This window comes from Muscardinus avellanarius (genome assembly GCF_963383645.1).
Source record: "Muscardinus avellanarius genome assembly, chromosome: 18".
NCBI classification, from domain to species: domain Eukaryota; kingdom Metazoa; phylum Chordata; class Mammalia; order Rodentia; family Gliridae; genus Muscardinus; species Muscardinus avellanarius.
Genome location: NC_137804.1, coordinates 23,996,087 through 24,018,187, shown reverse-complemented (window position 1 = coordinate 24,018,187; position 22,101 = coordinate 23,996,087). Strand labels below are relative to the sequence as shown.

Sequence of the window (22,101 nt, the reverse complement as noted above, 5' to 3'; positions counted from 1 at the left end):
AAGGTAAAACTTCCTTCTTGGGATCTAGTATTTCAGGAACTTTAGGTGTGAAGATAGGCCATTATGATTAAAAGCATAGGCTAGACTTTTTTGAGGACCCAAGTAAAAAACAGGCCAAATGGGCTATTATTATTAAAAGTGTATAGGCCAGGCCTATTGAAGACCTTTGCCTAAGAAAAGGACAGACCAGGTCTGTTATTGTAATTAAAAGTATAGCCCATTAAAGGCTTTTTTTTTTTCTAAGAAAGGACAGGCTCTGTAAGCTAAAGCTAAGAATTATAAAGTTTCTAGATTTAAAATATATTTTCCCTTTCCTTCCCAATTTGTCTCCTTTCTACTTAATATTTTATTTCTTCTATTGTACTTCACACCCACTTTTATAAAACAATCTCTTTGGGACATCAGGTCTCAAATAGACCCAAATGTAGTAATTTTAGGAGACTTCAACACACCATTCACACCACTGTATCTATTTTCCAGACAAAAGATTAATAAAGACTCTTTAGATCTAAAGAACACTATAAACCAAATGGACCTAATAGACATATACAGAATATTTCAACCAGCAACAGCTGAATACATGTTTTTCACAGCTTCTCATGGAACCTTCTCCAAAACAAACCACATCCTGGAAATTCAAAAGATGTAATATAATTTCCTACATATTCTCAGATCACAATGGAATGAAAGTAGAAATCAACAACGATAAGACCAAAAAAAATTACATAAATACACAGTGACTGAACAATACACTCTTGACTGAGGACTGGATCAGGTGAGAATTTAAAAAATTCCTGGTATTAAATGAAAATAGAGACACAACATACCAAAATCTATGGAATACTTTGAAAGTGGTGTTAAGAGGAAAATTTATAGCACTAAGTGCCCACATAAGGAAAACAGAAAGTCATCTATTGGTGACTAAAGACATACCTCAAGGACCTAGAGAAAGAGGAACAGTCTAATCCCAAAGCCAGTAGAAGGCAAAAGATAATTAAAATCAGAACAGAAATCAATAAAGAACAAAAAATACCAAGAATCAACAAAACAAAAAGCTGATTCTTTGAAAAGATTAACAAAATTGACAAACTCATAGCCAATCTAATAAAAAGAGTGAATCAACCCATATTATTAAAATCAGAAATGCCAGGCGTGGGGGCGCACGCTTGTAATCCCTGCACTTGGGAGACTGAGATGGGAGGATCGCACAGGTTTGAAGCCAGCCTCAGCTACCTAGTGAGGCTCTTAGCAACTTAGTGAGACCCTGAAAGCCTCTGGGTTTCACCCCTAGTACCACACACAAAAAAATCAGAAATAAAAGGAGACTCACCACAGATGGTATGGAAATCCAGAGGACCATCAGAACCCATTTGAAAATTTATATTCCAATAAATTGGAAAACATGAAAGAAATTGGCAGATTTCTAGACACATACAACCTACCTAAATTGAACCAAGAAAAAATATAGAGATAAATATATATAGGGAGAAATATATTTTAAAAAAAAACCTAAACCAATCAATAGCAAGCAAAAAGAAAGAAATAGCAATAAAAGGGCTGCCATCAAAGAAAAGTCCAGATCCAGCTGGATTTCCACCTGGATTCTACAAAACTTTTACAGAAGAACTAAACTCAATACTTCATAAGTTATTCCATGATAGGAAAGATAAAACAAGAATTAATAAAGGGAATAGCATTAAACTAAAAAGTTTCTGTTCAGCCAGGCATGGTAGCACGCACTTTAATCCCTGCCCTTGGGAGGCAGAGACAGGAGGATCGCAGGTTCAAAGCCAGCCTCGCTGGCTTAAGAGACCCTGTTTAAAAAAAAAAAAAAAAAAAAAAAAAAATATATATATATATATATATATATATATATATATATATATATATATGGAGAGAGAGAGAGAGAGAGAGTAGGTCTGGGAGTGTAACCTGGAGGTAGAAGGGTTCCATCCCCAGTACACACACACACACACACACACACACACACACACACACACACAAAGTTTCTGCTCATCAAAGGAAACCATCAAGAATAAAGAGAAAGCCTTCAAACTGGGAGATCTTCTTATAGAGGACTAATAGCTAGAATATACCAAGAACTTAAAAGACTTTATACTGAAAAATATCAAAAAACCCAATCAAGAAATGGACCATTGAATTAAATGGACACTTCACAAAAGAAGAGATACAAATGGCCAATAAATACCTGAAAAAAATGTTCAATATCATAGCAATCAGGGAGATGCAAATCAAAAGTATACTGAGATTCCATCTATCCCCAGTCAGAAGGGAAATCATCAAGAAGTCAAAAAACAATAAATGCTGTCAAAGATTTGGGGAAATTGAAACTCTTCTACACTGTTGGTGGGATTGCAAATTAGTTCAGCTGCCGTGGAGAGCAGTGTGGGGACTCCTCAGAACACTGAGAATGGATCCAGCATATGATCCAGCTACTACTCCTGGGAATCTTTTCACAAGGGCCCAAATCAGAAAACTATGATAATATATGCAGACCCAGGTTCATAGCAGCACAATTCACAACAGCCAAATCATGAAGCCAACCTAGGTACCCATCAACAGATAAATGGATTACAAAATTATGGGATATATACACAATGGAATTCTACTTAGCAATAAAGAATAACAAAGTTGTGTCATTTGCGAGGAAATGGAAGGACCTGGAGAACATTATGTTAAGTGGGATTAGCCAGTCAGAGAAAGTGAAGGGTCATATATTTTCTCTACTATGTGCAAGCTAGGGAGTAAGCGGGACACCAGAGGGTCCAGACAATGGAGGGAAGAGCTCAGTGGAGCCAGGGAGGAGATCTAAGGGAAGGATAAAGGGGAGAGTGAGGTTCATTTTTAGAATTACTACCATCAGTTTTGTGTGCATAAGTGCAAATACCAATGGCAATCTCAGTGCTCTGCATTAGGGTGGGGGGAGATTGGGAAGGGGGGGCACCAAGGGCTGTGTGCATGTATGTTACTGTCAATGTCACTTACATTATGATGTGAGATTATAATGCACCAATAAAAGTATATTAAAATAATAACCATCATCTTCCTTCACTACTAGCATAGAAGCTCTATGAGGCACATGGTTTTGTCTATTTTATTCATTGCTGTACTTTTAGTGCCCGAACAGTTTTAACACAGAGCAGGTTCTCATTATGTCTATGTGAGTTAATGAAGAAAGTTGTATGACTGAAGGAGCATGCCACTCCTGCTTCAGCATGCACACCAGAGGCTGGCGCATAGTAGGCATTCAGGTGCTCTTGGGAGCAGGAGGGGCTTACAAGAGCGTCCCCCCAGCCTGTCATGTTTAGAAGGGCAAGGAGGGAAGGAGAGGCCAGTCTGGCACGGCAAACCACCTGTGGGAAGCTAGCTCCTGCCGACTGCGTCATACTCGCAGCCTCTCTGCACAGGAGGGAATACTTTCCAGCTCCTTTGGGCGGGGAAAAGTTCTTCCTATGAGTGAGATTCAAATCTGAACTCCTGGGACGTTCCTGCTTTGATCTGGTTCTAGCAGGGGCTCCGTGGGGTTGTGCAAAGCCTGGGAACAGTGAGGGCATTAGGACCAGGAGCGAGGCGCACGCTGGACTCCGGGTGGTGTCTGGCAGCAGCTCGCTGAGCAGAGCCCTTGTGAAAGGAAATCAGGCGCTGGCTGCCGGCTTCACATCTGTTGATCTGACCTGACTTGAAGTGTCCACAGGGGGGACTGCCGTCCACCCTGCTTGACTAACAGCCCCCAGACACGGCACCGCAGCCTGACCACGCAGGCAAAGGGGAGAGAGCACGTGGGACCAAACACCTGAACAGAAAGGAATCATTTTTTTTCCCCCAGGAGAAAAACGGAATAAAAGGGAAGAAAGTAATTCATTTTGGAGTCTTGTGAATGGGCTTTCCGAAGGCAATTAAAGAAAGCCACTTAAAGAGGACCTGGGAAGGACCCGGGGTCCAGTGGCTTTCCCCTGTTAGAAGTGGAAGCAGGTCTTATACACGTTGTTGGCCAGTGTCAGGAGCAGGTTAAGTGACTGGCAAACACTTTCCAGGTGGACTGAGCAACGGTGGTGCTGCTGGAGCTGAGAGGCGCTGGCGCGGATGGGAAAGTCAGCTTCAACATGACCTGTTGCACTCGGCCCGGCGCAGCAGCATGCTCCTGAGGAAGCGGTACCGGCGCGGACCGTGCAGACGCCAGTTCCTCCTGCTCTTCCTGATGCTGGGCTGCGTCCTGATGCTGGTGGCCGTGCTGCCTCCTCCCCCGCCGACCCTGCACCAGGCTGTCACAGCCCCGGCCAGCCAGCCCAGTCCCAAAGCTGGGTACCGCCTGGATTTTGGGGAGTCCCAGGAATGGGTGCTGGAGGCTGAGGATGAGGGCGAGGAGTACGGCCTTCTGGAGGGCCTGCCGCCCTTCATCTCACTACAGGAAGATCAGCTGCTGGTGGCTGTGGCCTCCCCCCGGGCCAGAAGGAATCAGAGCCAGGGCAGGAGAGGAGGCAGCTACCGGCTCATCCAGCGTTTGAGCCACAGGCAGGATGAGGAAGCTCCAGAGAGGGACTGGGGGGCCGAGGAGGAGGATGGAGAGGTGTCAGAAGAAGAGGAGCTGACGCCGCTCAGCCTGGACTCCCGTGGCCTCGACCAGGCGCTCAGTGCCCACTTCCCACTTCGTAGGGCCCTGCCTGAGGCGCGGCACCCACTGTAAGTAAGAGAGCCCCGCTCTCCCTCCCTACCATGTGCGCGCCATCAGGTGGCCTCCTGTGGTCCCACTTTTGAGACCCTCGTTAGAAATGCACATTCTCAAGCCCCAGACCTGCTGAATCAGAAACCCTGCGTGGGCCCAGTGATCTGATTTAACAAAGCTTCTTCTTAAATCAGAACCGCATCCTGGAGAACAGAGAGCCAGGGCTCCTGCTCACTCCTCTTCCCTGCCCTGGCCTCTTGCCCTGTCCCTGGATTATCAGGCCACTCTCCTTCATCTGTGTAATGCACAAGGGATACTGGAGCAGATGTTCTCCAAGGCACCTTCGGGTTCTAAGGCTCTGAATCCAGTTAATTTTTATATAAGGCTTTCTGTTAGTGTTTGCTTTTATTTTGGACCAAAATAACAATTTCAGTTAACATGTGTGTGGCTCCTGCCACAGGCCTGGTTTTAATCTAAAAGCTTTCCACATACTAACTCATAAAGTTCTGTAAAGTCCTTACCTCTCTGTAGGATGGCTGCTAGTATTCATAACATGCTAACTTCAAAGTAATGAAATCAAGGCACAGACCAGCCAAGGGCCTGGCCCACAGTCACACAGCTAGGCAGTGCCAAAGCAGGAATTGAATTCAGGCACTTAAGTTCCAGTTTGCCTAAACCATCACTCTATGCCACCCTTCCCAGTCTGCTAGACTCAGGGAATAGTTCCAGTGGCTAGACTCTAGTTCTGATGGCAGATTAGCCTGGCAGGGTGGCCCCCAACCCCAGGAGATAAGCTGGGAAGGATGCGACACGCAGATCCACATCCAGGCAGGTGGAGGCCTCCTCCTTTCCTCCCCGCCCTCCCTCACTACAGCTGGCAGGGGGCGGGGCTAGGACACTGATGACCAGGGTGCAGGAATGATGCAGCTGGTCAGTTTGAGTGATCAAATGCTCTTCCCATAAGCCCTGGCTCTTCCCAGAGTTTGTTTAGAGGGTTTCCTGGAAAGCAACATATCCTCCATACCTTGCAGAAGAGGCTCTGTGGAGCGCAGCTGCTGGGAGCGGGGCACTTTCTCCTGGGATCCTGCTCTGGTCCCTCAGCCTGGCTGCTGGGCACACAGGCTTGGGGGTGAGCAGATGCAGGGCTGCACCTGGGCGCCAGCCCTCCCTATTGTGTCTTGGTGCCTCATTCACCACCTGCCCACCCCATTGCTGTGGAGCACTGACTTTAAGCCTTGGCTTTGGACGCTCTTTGCAGAAAACTCCCGCCCCAGCCCAGTTTTATGCTTTGAACTCATGGAGCTTAGTACAACTGAAGCTGAGTGGTCACCAATATCTTTTTGTCCAGTGTCTGCTCCCCTTGCCACGCTGGGAGCCCCAGAGAAGGTCAGGACTGAATTCTTATTGCATGTCCCACATAGTAAAGAAGCACAGTAAAGAAATAATTACTGAATGAATGGTTTCCAGATTCTTTTGATACATTTTTTCATTGACATGTAGGAGAATGAATAGCTTCATTTTGCAAATAAGAAACATTACTTCAAACAAGAGTCTGGCTATCAAAGAAGTATGCTGTGTGACTCGTGTGTCTGCATAGTGCAAGGGTGCTAGGCACCTGCATGTATGTGAGTGCACGGCATATGTGCATTGGTGCCTATGTGTGCCTTGTATGTGCTCTCTGTTGTATATACATTGTAGTGGGCATGTATTAAACCTTAAGCATGTGTGTTATGTGCGGCACATGGGCATCGTATATATGCATGAGTGTGTGATAATCAGATGTGATAATCAGCAATGAAGACAGACCTGGTGCAAGTGGGTACATTTTGTGTCAGGTATGTTTGGTGTGATCATGTGATTGCATTTGTGTGTGCACCACTTTGGTAGTTGCTTCTTTCAGCCAGGGTAACCAACTCTTCTTAGTTTGCCTGGAACTGTCCACATTTTAGCACTGAGAGTCCCTGGCAGTCATAAAACCCCTCAACCTAGGGGAAGCTTTATAGCCGGACCCACCAGCAGCTTAGTCAGGTTTCACACAGCTGCCAGCAGCGTGCGGAGGTGTGCAGCGCCCTCTGCTGGCCTTCGCCACGGAGTGCAGCCTGCGCAGCCCCAGCCGCACCCACAGACTCCACTCCTCTGCAGATGAGGCGCTGGCTCCCCCTTCCTGTGCCTGGCTCTGGAAGCCCAAGAGTTCCTGCGAAACCAGGCCCCAATGCCCAACTTGGCCTCCAGGGTGACAGCACCCCCACCCCTGTAAAACCGGGTTGAAATACAAGACACAGAAGAGATAGCCTTGTGTTAAGCACCTACTGCATGCGGGCCCTACCTTCCCACCAGGCTGACAGAACACTGGAACACCGGGCCTCTGCCACCTGGGTAGGACACCCCATACTATCACCTGCCCTGAGCCTCTTCCAAACCCATCCTTGACTCCTTGTTCATGCAAGTCTCTCTACCCCCAGTGCTTTCTCTAGAACCCCTGCCCTTCCCCACCCCGGCCCTGGTTTTGTCCAGCCTTCTTGCTCAGCCCCAGGCCTGCTCTGGGTGCCTCTTGAATCACAGCTGAGGGCATGTGAAGTAGGTTACGAATGACACAAGACCCGAAACGAAAAATGTCAACATAAAAGCAGTCAAAAGACAGTCTCGGGAAAGAGAGGCAACTTTATAGTAAACATTTATTGAGCACTCACAATGCTATAGGCTCTACTAAGTGGGTTTCACTTGTTTAATCTTCATAGCAAACCTATAAAGTAGGTTTGATTCTATGCATGAGAAAACCAAGGCATAGAAAGGTGGAGGGACTGGAGCCAGGTCTATGACCAGGAGTGCCTGACACCAGAGCTGCACTCTCACCCATCACACTAGACCTAAGTCAGCCACATCCCGGACCAAGGGTTGGGCAAATCACACAGGCTGAAGACATTTTGAATTTCCCATCTAAACGTGTGTTTGGGGAGGTAGGGAGGGTACTCACAGGAGACCAGAACCAGGGGAGACATGCAGGAAGATGCTTACCACAGCATCCTTGGTGGGACTGAGGAGTAGAGGCTCCTGGTGTGTCATCTAGAGGCCCTGGAGGAGCTGGGTGCACCCTGTGAAATACCCAGATCTAGAAGTTACAGACTCAGTGTCCGCTCAGCAATGAAGACAGACCTCAAAAGTCTGCTGAGAGAAAGATGCAGAAAGGTCTGTAGCAGGATACCGCAGGGCAATGCAGGTTCATGTGCTCTAACCAAACCACTTTCTACAGGACAGCTCAAACTTACCAGTGTGTTTGTGCCACAGGCAGGGAATATTAAAATATGTGGGGAGTGAATTAGAATATGCAGATGAAATCAACAGAAGAGCCCATGATGGAGCCCAGAGGATTAACAGCCCTTACAGCAGCTGCAGGGTAGGGGCAGGGAGGAGTGGTCCTGCCCGTTTAGTCTTGTGCAGCGCTGGCTGCTTTCAAAGCTCTTCCAGGCCACAGCTGGCCTTTGATCATCCTAGCATCTGGCATAGGCCAATGGATTTCTAGCATCAAAGAGTCTCCCAATGAGCGACTGCTTTGTACCTCCAAGTCCTGGGCAGTGGCTCTCCAACTTGAGAGCACATCAGAGCACCCAGAGGGCTTGTTAAGATAGATTCCTGACCTCCACCCTGACAGCTTCTGATTCAGCAGGTCCAGGCTGGGGCTCAAGCACTCACATTTCCACAAGCTCCCGATGCTGATGCTGCTGCTGCTGCTGCTGCTGCTGCTGCTGCTGCTGCTGCTGCTGCTGCTGCTCAGAAAGCACCTTGAGACCTCGCTCTAAAGCAGGCTCAGGGTTCCTCAGACTTTACTATGCCTGCCAATCACCTGAGCAGCTTGTTAAACCGCAGTCTGATCGAGTAGGTCAGAGCTACGGCCCAAGATGCTGGGACCAGCACTGCCGGTCCACAGACACTGCTTTTGAGCAGCAAGAGGCCACACCACCAACGCAAAGCCCCGCACCAGGAGCCCACTCCGTGTGCTGTGGGCTTGCTCATGGAACGCAGGTGGGGCTCACCGAGAGCCTGGGTCTCCCCTGAAATACCCGGTCATTGCTGGGGTTATTTTCAGCTCTGTTTTCCCAGCCCAGCAGTTCTACAAATTCCCAGAGATGTTCCCACAGCGCTGTGTGTGTCATGGAGGCTGTGTAAACATCTTCCCTTGGAAGAGGGGCCAGGGTCCTCTCTGAGCTGCCACCAGGAGACCCACCTCTGCCACATGGGGACCCATTGCCCTCAGGAGCCCAACCACCCCTCCAGAACCCTTAGCAGCCTGTCAGGATTGTTCCATGCATACTCCCTGCCCACCCACCAGCCCACCAACTTCTCTCTTGCTGTGTGAAGAGAAGACACACTTACATCTGTTTATAGAGCCCAAATAATTCAGAAGCAAGAGGAGTCTACGTAATTCTCCTTGGAATGCCTGCTGCTGCTCTGATTTTCCATCTATTGGCAAGGAACCCCAAAGAATCAAAAACAATGAATGTCAAGGCCAGAGGAGCCTTAGAGGTACCTCTTATGGTAATGGTGTGTCTATTAATAATGGCAGCAAATGCATAGTGGTTTTCCTCATGTTTTATTTATTGAGGTCATTTAATCTTCACAGTAGCCCGAGCAAATGAGTGCTCCTGTTCCCCTTCTGGGGAAACCAAGGCACCCCGGAGCTAAGTGCCTCTCCCCAGGTAATTAACACAGCTGATGAGTGACAAAGGTCCAGTGTCCATGTGCTGAATTACCAGGTGAGAGTGCTGCTCTGCAGAGAATGTTTTGGAAGGCTCAAGAGAAGGTGTCAGGTATCTTGGTCACCTGGGGCAGGGATGTATGCAGCAAGTACGACCCCAAAGAGCTAAGGTTTGAACCAGAATTTCACTGAAGGCGTCTCTACTATGTGCACAGCACTGTGCTAAGCATTTGTTTGAATTTACCCCTCACAAGTGATCTGAGGCACCACTGTCGGCACACCCGTTGGTGAGCAAAGCCAAAAGTGCAAGTAGTTCCAGGGGCATCCCAGGCCGTCCAGAGTTGTGTCCGGTAGCAACAGTTTACAAAGATGATCATAAATGCAGGATGTGCGCTAATGACAGCCTATCTTTTTCCAGATGGCAATAAAACAGTCATTGGCTATTGAGTGCCTAGTACTACTCCTTGATTCTCACAACAGAAGCAAAGGGTACATATCATTAATTTTTAATGAGGAACTGATGCTTATATAAATATTGAGTATATTACCCAAGGAAACTCAGGAAATGGTGCGGTAAAGATTAAAACCTAACTATGTCTGATTCCAAAGTCTGAGTCCCTTTGACCACGTAACTACAAGGACACACACACACACACACACACACACACACACACGAGCACGCCACACATCTGTCATGTTTGGATTGGGATTGAGAAAGGGGCCAGCCCCGTGGGCAGGCATGGCAGAGCTCTATGATGCTGCACCACAGGAATTCCAAATCCAGGCTTCTCTGTCCCCGAACTCCTTTCCTATCTTAGAAAACAGCCAGCTTGCCAACAATATGCCCAGGGAATAATGTAGGATTTTTTTTGTTTTTATTTATTTTATTTTTACATCCATTGAATTTGCTAAAGCAAAATGGTCCTTTCATAGCCATGAGCCCCAGTCCTCTGACCCCTAGGTTTTCCTTACCTGGAAAGAAGTGGAGTGAACACAAAGGGTACTCTAAAGTTGCTTGTGAGCAGGCGAGAGCAACTCACGGCAGAGTAGAAATTCTGAAAGTCAGGTGGGTTAGAGGAGGGAGGCTCCTCCAAGAACAGGGAGAAGGTGAAGGGGTAAGAGATCAGCAAAGACTGATGTGTGCACTTGGGACCTCAGTTCTCTCTCCAAAATCTTCTAGGGAAGTCAGTTCCACTTTGGGTGTGTTATTTCAATAGCCCTGAACTCAAAAAGTTCATATAAAGACCATTATTTTATCTGTTTTCAGGATGGTTCTAAGGACATTGCTAACTTAGGAACTTCTTTCCAAAGTCCATAGGAATTTCTTTTAAAAGTTAATGTTAGATGTAAAAACTGGTAGAAATCCAAATCAAGTCGGCATTTGAGTTAATAGCACTGAGCAGTGTCAAGTGGCATGATGCTTTGGTCAGTCTGGATGGTGGGTAAAAGAAACACGAGAATTCGTGTGATTCTCACTACTTCTTGTGTCTAAACTATTTCAGAATAAAAAGTTAGCCGGGCATGGTGGCACACGCTTGTAATCCCAGCATTCAGGAGGCTGAGACCAGGGAATCGCAGTTCATGGACAGCCTCAGCTACTTAGTGAGGTACTCCGCAACTTAGTGGGACTCTGTTTCAAAATAAAGAGTAAAAAATAGGGCAGAGGGTATAGCTCAAAGGTCAAATTCCCCTGGGTTCAATACCCAAACCTGCAAAAAAAAAAATAACTAAAAATAATAAAAAATAAAAAGTTATAAATTAAAAGAAAAAATTGCTAGAGTTTCCTTCTCTAAAACCCCGGCACGTGACCTCTCAGAGTTTCGGTTCTGTTGCGGTAGGTACGCAGCCCCCCAGGCCACTTTGGCGACCTAGAGCCTCAGAATCAAGTTTCAAATTCATTCTAGAAATCCTCTGTGCTTGTGGCCGATATATTTATTTGTGTTCTTTCTTCAAATGGAGGATTTCTACACTTATATATTCTGGCTCCTGTTCTTTTCTCCTGATCTTTATTGTGCTATTGTATCATTGCATGTATTTCTTGGGAGAGGCTTCAAATCCTTTATGGAAAGAAATAACATATAAATTAATAAACTAATGAAATAATTAGCTGGTATACGATTGCTATGTGTGCGTGTGGTGCTGGGGATTGGATTCTGGGGCATGCTACTCTGAGCTATATCACCGATCCTATTTTACTTTTTATTCAGAAACAAGGTTCACTAAGTTGTTGAGGCTGCCTTAGAGTCCTGGATCCTCAAACCTCAGCAAAGCAAGAAAGGAAGAGTAAGGGAGGAAGAAGGCTGAGGTTGATTGATGGAGGAGCTACATTAGAACACGTGTATAAGTGTGAAAGTAGCATGGGTAACCTGGACATTCAGTGTTGGGAGGGGGAGGGGAAGCAGGGTGGGGTACTGTGTGAATGTATGTCATTGTCAATATGACCCACATTATGATGGGAGACTATATAGTGTACCAATAAAATAAAGTAAAAAATATAAGAGAAGAATCTTGGATCCTCCTATTTCAGCCTCCCAAGTACTGAGATTGCAGGCATGTGCCACCACACCCGGCCTGTGTGTGTGTGTGTGTGTGTGTGTGTGTGTGTGTGTGTGTGTTATCATCTAGAAACTCTGTTTTCTGTTACCTTAAAACACTTATCTAGGGTCAGTTGTCCCCTCTGCATGGGACTTTATCCCCAAAGTCACCACAGGTGTCCTGCCCTGGTGGGGCTGGTGCCAAGAAGAGCGCCGCTCAGTTGATGAGCACTTGGTGGCCCTGTTTGAGGTGGTGGGTCCCTCAGGGGGCCATCCTCAGTTGGTTGCCACACTTCCTACGGCTTCACCTGTAGAGATGCCTTTAAGTACTGGAGGTCTGAAGACTTGAAATAGCCCTTGTCCAGTGTCTAAGGAAGGACATGGTTTTAGCAGCTGCTGCAGCTGAGAAAAACACTTTGGAAATACATTTCGGAAGGTGCTTTTTGTGAACAAGTGTGAACTCTACTCTGCTGTACATATGGGATTGTTATTACAATTCTCTCCACAGTGGAGCCACTCAGGGTCTCCATGGGCCCAAAGCAGAGCCGCACCAAGACCCTACTGCCATGGGCTAGGAGGACAGGAAGCTGAGACATCCTCTCCAAAGGGCACAATGCACTCTGAGAGCCAGCCACAGCTCACAAAGGAAAGCACACAGAGCTCTGAAGGCAGACGGGCCACTGCCACTGACCAGTGGGGTGACCTGATGATGACTTTCACCTCCCCCGAGCCTTACTTTCCTTCTCTATAAAATAAGGGTAAGATAATGCCACACGTAGATTTATTAAAGAGAAGTATTATGTGTGAAGGGCCAAGTGTAGTGTCTGACATGGTTGACATCACAACCACAAGGGCTGAATCTTTGTCCCTTCAATACTACAACGATGACGATGAAGAAGGAGGAGGAGGAGGAGAAAAAGAACAGGAGGAAGAGGAGAAGGAGGAGAAGGAAGGCAGGTGTGGCGGCAGAGGCTTGTAATCTCAGTAAGTGGGAGCTGTGACAATAGAATTACAGGTTTGAGGCCAACCTCAGCAACTTAGAAAGATCCTTTTATTTCAAAATAAAAATAAGGCTGGCTGTGTATCTCAGATGTAGAATGTCTCTGGGTTCAATCTCTACTACCAAAAAAATAATAATAGTAATAATAACAATAACAATAAAACAACAGCAATGAACTAACATTCATTAAAGTACTTACGTAGGACCAGTTGTTGTGCTAGGTTGTAGGAATACAAAAAAAAGGAATAAAATAGTGTCTCTGCCCTTGAATGGATGCCAGTGTTTATGGTGATATAGTGAGCACTGTCCTATTGAGCCTCACAATGGCTGTGAGGTTGGTGATGTTGTCATTCATTCACATTATACCTATATAGGTATATATAGGAAAGTCATCTGCTGAGAAAGGTGCCAACACCCCTCAGCTGCAATGCCAGGATGTGGATTTAACATAATAAAGGAGGTTTTGGGATTGAGGGTTGGGAGGTAGCAGATGGCACCGCCATAGAATGTGTTGGGGTCTCATTATGGGTAATTTTTGCACATGCACGTGTGTGTGTGTGTGTGTGTGTGTGTGTGTGTGTGTGTGTGTTACTGGGGATTGAACCCAGGACCCAGGGGCATTCTACTTCTGAATTACACTCCCAGTCTTATTTTATTTTGAAGTGCTACGTTGCTGAGGCTGGCTGCGAACCTGTGATCCTCCTGACTCAACCTCCCAAATACTGAGATTACAGGCATGCACTGGTGCACCTGGCTTCATTAGAAAATGTTAAGAAAAGCCAAGAAGAACTGTTGGGTTGGTGAGGCATAAAACTGAAGCAGGCCCATGGAGTGAATTCAAGGATGTGGAATGTCTCCCGCAGTCTTCTCCTCTTGATGGTTCCCTGGTTCTCTCCCCTTAAGGTGTCTGCAGCAACGACCTGAGGTCAGCCTGCCCACGGCCAGTGTCATCCTCTGTTTCCATGACGAGGCCTGGTCCACCCTCCTGAGAACGGTGCACAGCATTCTGGACACAGCACCCAAGGCCTTCCTGAAGGAGATCATCCTCGTGGACGACCTCAGCCAACAAGGTATCTGGGTTTCTCCCAGGCATCCCGAGGGCTTCTGGGGGTGGGGTGGGGCCTGTGCAAAAGATACGGGTTTGGAACCTACTTTAGGTAAAGTTCCCCTAGGATGCAGAGCTCCAGATGAGGATTCAGGTGCAAGGTACTTATTAATGAAGAGCCCTGGTTTGGGGGAGGGGATGAGTAGGCCAGAGGGGAAGAGAGAAGAGGAAGACTTAGCAAGTAGAAGTCCGAGGAGGGTCCTAGGAGCTCACTTCAGTCCAATCACCTTTCCCCAAGGCACTCCAGAGTCACAGAGGGTGGCTGATCCATGAATGCTCATGGCACCCGAGACTCTAGACAAGCACTTTCCAACGCACTGTCTAGACCAGTGCCCCCTCTGTCCAGCTGAGGAGTCCAGGAGAGAGGAGAGAACCAACCAAAGTCCAGTCACCCATAGCCCTCTACAGGAACTGAGAGGCTGTCCCTCTGCAGGCTGTCCTCAGTTCCTGCAGAGGGAAACGCATCCCTCTGCAGGAACTGAGGACAGCCCCCAAAGAGGTGGGGCTAGAGAAGGCCCACCTGACTTGGAGACCAGTGGCTCTGCAGAACCCCGTGGTGGGCAGGCTTAAACACTGACTGCCAGGGGTTTGTCAATCCTATTAATCTCAAAGAACCAGCTTTTTGTTTTTTTGATTCTTTGAATTGTTTTTTTTTGTTGTTGTTGTTCTCTATTTCATTTATTTCTGCTCTGATTTTAATAATTTCTTGCCTTCTGCTGACTTTGGGATTAGACTGTTACAGTCTTTCTAGGTCCTTGAGTTGTGTCATTAGGTAAAGAGAAAACACCTCTTTTGAATTTCTTATGTATAATATATATGTATAATGTGATGATATATATTTGTGACATATAGTGATATATTGTGATATATATTATATGTTGTGATATGTATTGTGATATATATATATATATATATTTGTGATGTTTCAACTTTATAATGGAGGAATGGTATACCCATATAACCATATGTTTTTCATTTTCATAATATTATTCAGTAATCTACATGAGGCATTCGATACTGTTTAAATAAAATAGACTCTGTGTTAGATATTTGGCTCACCTGTATGATACTAAAAAATATTTGGAGTATAATTAATATAGACTAGGGTAAACTGTCATATTTGCTAGTTTAGGAGTATTAATTACACCAGAAGTCAAGTTGTGTTTGAGTGTATAAATATGTGTAAAATATATAATATAGATGAATATAGGAGCTATAGATCAATACCTGAAGTTACAGTTATTTATTTAAATAAACATCTTTAAGGCTAAAAAAAAAAAAAAAAAAAAAAAAAACAACCACTGACTTCTGGGTCCACCCTAGAGTTTCTGAATCTGAGGTTGGGCCCAAGATTTTACACTTATAAGAAGCAATCAGGTGATGCTGATGCTGGTGGCTTTGAGAACCTTTGCTTTGGTCTTTGGGCTGGGGCCTGAGTGCTACATTTCTGGCTTAGCTGGATGACCCCTGGAGGCCCCTTCTGACTTTGTGGGACGATAAGGATACTTGGAGGGCAGCTGAGTACTTGCAGAGTTCTGCAAAGCACATTTCCACAGGAAATGATGGAATAGCGTGACCAGGGCCTTTCTAAGGTCTCACACTGGGAATCTTCCCAACCTGGCCCTGGCAGGAAGTTGGAGGAACTGAAGGCTCTAGAGTGCCTGGGGTCCCTGAAGCACATCTGGCTGGGGATTAGGCAGAACTGACAGACAGGCGGCTGGGCTGGGCGAGCTGCTAAAAGTGCCCAGAGACTCGTTGAACCCTCGAGAGCACACCTGTGCCCCCTTCCCGTCAGCTGCTCTGCCAGCGTCCCTCGGTAGCATGGGAACAATATAGGAGCGGGTGCTTGGGGCAGTGGCTGCCCCCACCGTCCTGGGCTTTCAGCAGACCTGCAGGGATATCTGGATCTCATGCTTGGCAATTGAGTAGCGGCCAGCTTGCCAGCTCTCCTGCCCCAAACCACCACGCTTATTCTCCGTCCCATGGCCTCATGTTTCCTTCTAACACTAGAATGCAAGGCCCTCCCCACAACCCAGGGTAGCTTTGGCTCCCCTTATCCCAAGGCCACCCCTCCAAGCACCTGCTGAGACCCAGAGCTCACCCAAGGGCCACCACACTTTGGGCTTTCTTCTCATTGAATCCCTATAGCCACCCTGAGCGGCAGGGCTTATCAACCCTGCTTTACACGTGGGGAAACTGAGACAAAAGCTGCTGGTGCCGCCTGCAGCCACCCTGAGGCATTGACGAGATGCCGGTCAGAACAGTAGTAGAGTGTGGCAGAGTCAGCTAGACAGGCTTCAGGCCGCCCATCTGAGGAGTCACTTCCATATAGTGATTCATCAAACCAGAAAATTCCTGTGGTGCCGAGCCCAGGACAGACCCTGAAGTGGAATTCATTACTGTTGCTGTTTTCTGGAAGGAAAATAAAAAAGATAATACTAGCTCCTTCTGAGCACTACACCTAGTCACTGGGCTTCTTACCTGCTTCAAAAGCTCTGAGAATAATCAGGCTGTAGTGGCGCATACCTGTAATCCCTGAGGCAAGAGGATCGCAGGTTCCAGGCCAGCTTCACCAATTTAGCGAGGTCCTCAGCTCACTTTGTGAGAACCTGTTTCGAAATAATAAATAAAATAGGGCAGAAGGTGTAGCTCTGAGGTAGAATGCCCCTGGGTTCAATCCCCGGAACCAAAAAAATAAAAACTCTTAAGAATATCAAACCACCCCTGCAGTCTGAAAGTTCTTCCTTAATCTATTCAGGCCCTCTCTCGCTGGATTCTATCCTAAATAACACTAGCAAGGGTGCTCACTGTGGCACCTAAAAGAATTGCTGAGGTGACCCTACTGATGGTCATCACATTGGCTAGCGCATTCGTGACCCCATTGACCATAACTCTTTCAATTACAGGACAACTCAAGTCTGCTCTCAGCGAATATGTGGCCAAGCTGGAGGGCGTGAAGTTGCTGAGAAGCAACAAGAGGCTGGGTACCATCAGGGCCCGGATGCTGGGGGCCACCAGGGCCACAGGGGACGTATTGGTCTTCATGGATGCCCACTGCGAGTGCCACCCTGGCTGGCTGGAGCCCCTCCTGAGCAGAATAGCTGGTGACAGGTAACTTGCCCCTTGCTGTCTGCAGAGGAAGAGGTGAAAATTCACATGATCAGTCAGTCGCACACAGAACAGAGCATCCACCCATGATTTTAAAAAGTGCCTAGGTCCCCACTATTAGAGACTGATTCATTCCTTTGGGGTTTTTAGATGTTTCTGCCTTGAAAGAGACATAGGGTGTTATAGCTGGGAGGTTAGCAGTCTTTCTACAGAACAGCTTCTATTAAATTGTAAATACAGCCCTGGCATGGTGGCACATGCCTGTAATCCCAGCACTTGGGAGGCTGAGATAGGAGTACGACAGGTTAAAGGCCAACTTCAGCAACTCAGCAAGGCCTTCACCAATTTAGTGAGACCCTGTTTTAAGATGAAAATAAAACAGGACTGAGGGTCTAGTTCTGAAGTAGAACCCCTCTGGGTTCAAGTCCCAGTACCTCCCCCAAAAAAGGCAAATATTTAAAATTCCATTAAGTTGCATGGAAAGGTCAACACAGCATGTCTATCACTACCCTTAACTTGTCAACAATTCCAATCACGATTGTAATCTATCCTGGCAGGGGGATTTCTAAACTATGCTACATTACTCATCCATTTAAAGAAAAATATTTGATTCTGTGACTGTCGAGATTTTACCAAGAACTAGTATTATCTGCTTCTCTGGTTTATAGAAGGGGTCGCCCTGGCAACTGTTGCCCTCCATCTGAATAGTTTTAGTTTTTGTAAAACCAAAACCTGGGGATTAGCCCACCTTGGACCACCTCAACCTGTGTCTCTTGGGACTCCAGTAGGCCTGTCTCACTGTGGAACCTCAATAAATAAGTGCTTGATGGTGCCCAGCCAGAGAGGGCTGGTGCCAGAACCGAGCTATATCACTTCTATTCTTGCACTTCTACCCATAGTAAATGTTTGTTGTGTCATCTGAAGTTGGGAGTGATTGCATATAAGAAAATAATTCCTGGTCCCCATTGGAATGGATTCTGGAGCCACGGGGAGTGAGCATCCTGCCAGATGGAGGACGTTTCAAACAACACAAAGCAAATAGTTAATTGCCGAAGAATTCATTGTTTCGTAAGGAAGAGAAATCAGAACTCTAAATGAAACCAAAGCAGATAAACTTTGACCAGTTCTAGGGTACAGACTGCTCCCACCCTTGGCTTACATCTCATGAGAAAAAGAGATATGCACAAATCCATCAGAGGTCTGGGACAAGAAACTCACAGACCCTACAAGGCTGCCCTGTTTGATTCTGTTCTACACAAAAGACTCTTTAAATCACCATGACTGGACCTCACCTTCACACTCTAAAGCTGCCTTACCCATTCCCTAGTTCCCACTGGTCTCATAGACCATGGCTATCAGAGGGACCTTGCAGATCATCTCGTCCCCTTTCGTGATGATTTGAGTGCTAAGGACAGTGACAACATTTTGGGTCACACAACCACTTGCAGCTGGACTATCAACTGGGCTCCTTTATGAACCTTAGTGACCCAGTAATTACTATTAGTAAGTTGTAGGTGTGTCTAGCCCTAGCCGACTTCTTTCAGACACATATTTGTCTTTATGAATTGCTGGTAGTAATTCCTCTGTAAGGTGGCTCAGGCTGGCATTTTTGCTTCTATTTCCTACAGGGGATAAACTGAGACCCAGAGAGTTGAGAGGGTACGAAGGCACACAGAGACGGGATAGCTGAATTGGGTTTTCTGCCAATATATCTAAAATATCATATCAACATGTACTCAATATAAAAGCTGTCGAGTTTTTTATATCCTTTTTTTCCACACTAAGTCTTCTAAATCCAGTGTGTATTTTACACATATCACCTCTGAATTCGGGCACACCCATTTGTGTCTGGTGGCTGCCATTATGGGCGGCACATGTGTAGATTTTGTTTGCTTTCCCCGGCAAGGGCATGGTCTCTATCCTACAATCTCTCAATTCTCTCCAGGAGCCGTGTGGTGTCTCCAGTAATAGATGTGATCGACTGGAAGACTTTACAGTATTACCCCTCCAAAGAGTTGCGGCGCGGGGTGCTGGACTGGAAGCTGGATTTCCGCTGGGAGCCTCTGCCGGAGCCTGAGAGGAAGGCCCTCCAGTCCCCCATCAGCCCCATTAGGTGAGGCCCCTCCACGCCTGCCCTCCCTTGGGCTCCAAGCTTTCCTCCCAAGATACTTAATCTGTGCCTCATGTCCCTTATCAGTTAGTTGGGAATAATAAGAGCATCTAGTTTACAGGATTGTTATGAAAACTGTGTGTTAATATCTAGAAAGCATTTAGAGTTCCGGGCACTCAGAGCTAGGTGTTTTGTTAGTAGGGTCCAGGGGAGCTCCTCAGGAGAGCCCCAGGAGATGCCCCAGTGTGGGAAGATGTGGAAGAAGCTGAGCCAGACTTGGCCCTGTCTCTCTCACCAGCACCTTGGGAATTCCTTGGCCTCAAGTTCCTGCTCAGCAAAGAGGAAGAATTCAGCTGGGTGAACTAACGCTAAGACTCCCTACGTCTCAAAACACATCCAGCTTTATGCGTCTCGTCCCACGTGTTGGTTTTGTGGCAGCTATCTACTTAAATAGATGTTCTAGATATTCCCCCCGCCATAAACCACCACAAGCTTAGCTGTGTAAAACAACAGCCATTTTACTAAGCTCACAGATTCTGTGGGTTGCAAATTCTAAAAAGGCAAGGAGGGTGGGGTTTGCCTTCACGCATCTTGGGGGCACGTACAGATGAAATAAGTTGTCCGATGTCACAAAGCTAGTGAAAGGTAGCCCCAGAGTTACAACCGGGACAGCCAGCTCCCGAGACCACCTGCTTCACCTGCCATGCCACCTGCTAAATGCAAGTCCATAGCCCGTCGTTCATACCTGCAGAACCCAGAGAACGCTGAAACCAAGCACTCTTCCACAATTCCTGAGGCAGAAGAAGCTGCCCTGAACTGATGTGACTTGTATCAGAGGCCTGATTGATCCCACTTACTGAGACTTCCTGGAGAAATATCAGTATGTTTGACTAAAGAATGCTGCCCAGATTCCACCAGGGCTAATATGTCATATATGAAATGTGCCCCCTTTTAAAATAAAATAATAAATGAATTTTAAAAAGCACACTGTAAAAAAATAAAAAATAGGGCTGGGAGAGTAGCTCGGAGATAGAATGCCCCTGGGTTCCATCCCCAGTACTGCAAGAGAGAGAGAGAGAGAGAGAGAGAGAGAGAGAGAGAGAGAGAGAAAGAAAGAAAGAAAGAAAGAGGGAGGGAGGGAGGGAGGGAGGGAGGGAGGGAGGGAGGGAGGGAGGAAGGGAGGAAGGGAGGAAGGGAGGAAGGAAATAGAAGAAATCCCGGTGTGCGGGTGTGGTGGTGCATGATTGTAATCCCAGCATTCGGGAGGCTGAGACAGGAGGATTGTGGTTTGCAAACAGCCTCAGCTACTTAGTGAGGCCCTTTGCAACTTAGTGAGACCCTGTTTCAAAATAAAGAACAAAAAATAGTGCTGGGGGTGTAGCTTGGAGGTCGAATGTCTCTGGTTTCCATCCCCAATACTGAAAAAAAGAAAAGAAAAGAGAAGAGGAGGAGAGAAGAGAGCAGAAGAAAGCTTTTATCTAGACTTCAAGCCACCGCTCTTAGAGTGTCTTATTTTAACCAATGCCTTCTTCCCAAACATCTCTCCGCAGGGTCTGGGAGCCCTGGGCATGGTCCCTGGGTCCTCCCTATGGGAGTGACACCCAAAGACAGAATATGAAGGCCCAGAAAAGCTCAGTCCTCTTTCCACAAAACACTTGGATTTCTGACATTGCCATTTCACTCTGGTCTTGCAGTCAAAAACATTGAGGTCCACTAAGCCCAAAGTTAGCCCTCAGCCCCTGGCGCTCCCACCTGGGACACCCCAGCCCCAGCCTTGCCAGATACACTCCCGGCTCTAAACTGTGGTTTCTTGTTCATCTCTGTCCAGGAGCCCTGTGGTACCTGCAGAGGTGGTGGCCATGGACAGACATTACTTCCAAAACACTGGAGCTTATGACCCTCTCATGTCACCGCGAGGTGGTGAAAACCTCGAACTGTCCTTCAAGGTATGACCTGAACCGAGGGGGGATGTGGGTGGGACTCTTGGGTGACGTATGTGGTCACAGGTTACAAGCAGCCATCGGCCTGACCTGGGGGCAAGGATGAGAGTGTGGGCAAAGTATAGGTCATTCCAATGAGGTGTGTCCAGCCTCTCCTGTCTCCCCCTTTTCCATCTCTCTCTGGGTCTACCTCAATTTTACTCTCAGCCTCCCTCAAGAACTTGGCTTTCAAAACCTGCCATCCAGAAAGGGCATGCCCTTAGTCCTTGACACCTGAGTGCTAGGATTCCAGAGGTTCCCATGCATTCCCTGTTCATAGGACTCTTCACTTCTCTGTCATTGTTTACCACACCCAAGGCCAAGCAAAAATACCAGACCACTCTTTATGTTCAGTAGTTTGGTCTAAACAGCTTAATAAGTATTTGTCCTAACAACACCTGCTGGGCACTGCTCAACTTCTCACACCTTGGAAGCATATTGCATGCCAACCGCTCTCGTTTTCTGTTACACACGATACGTGCTTTATATCACAGCAACCTCTGCAAACCCAACCTGGCAGAGATGTCCATCATCAAAAGAGCAGAGCTCTAATGTTGAGCAGGAATCACCCCCAAGTTTGTAGTTTGCATGGTGTGCCATAGAGGGCGCTGTTTCTCTTGAAAATTAAAAAAAAATAAATAAATAAAAGCCCAGGTGCCCTTTAAGTTCTTGGAGGCGCCCTGGGGCACCTCGGCACACAGTCTGGGAACTGCAGCATTTCCATGTTTCAGTCCATATGCTGCCTATCCTCACACCATTGGGTTTTGGGGGGCTTTGTATTTATTATTTATTTAATTTGTGGTACTGGGGATTGAACCCAGAGGCATTCTACCTCTGAGATACATCCTCAGCCCTATTTTTTATTTTGAAACAGGGTCTCTTTCTAAG

General features: G+C 46.8%; 1 protein-coding gene across 1 annotated transcript in view; it reads left to right on the top strand.

Annotated features, from left to right (window-relative positions):
* Positions 1 to 4,156: 4,156 nt before the first annotated feature.
* Positions 4,157 to 22,101, top strand: part of GALNT15 (polypeptide N-acetylgalactosaminyltransferase 15) — a gene marked incomplete at both ends in the record, with an annotated part of 28,695 nt that continues 10,750 nt past the window's right edge. Inside the window, 5 exons of the mRNA XM_080714952.1 lie at positions 4,157 to 4,701; positions 13,815 to 13,981; positions 16,923 to 17,127; positions 19,070 to 19,237; positions 21,063 to 21,180. Coding sequence (XP_080571078.1) covers positions 4,157 to 4,701; positions 13,815 to 13,981; positions 16,923 to 17,127; positions 19,070 to 19,237; positions 21,063 to 21,180 — 1,203 coding nt within the window. The remainder of the gene's footprint in view (positions 4,702 to 13,814; positions 13,982 to 16,922; positions 17,128 to 19,069; positions 19,238 to 21,062; positions 21,181 to 22,101) is intronic.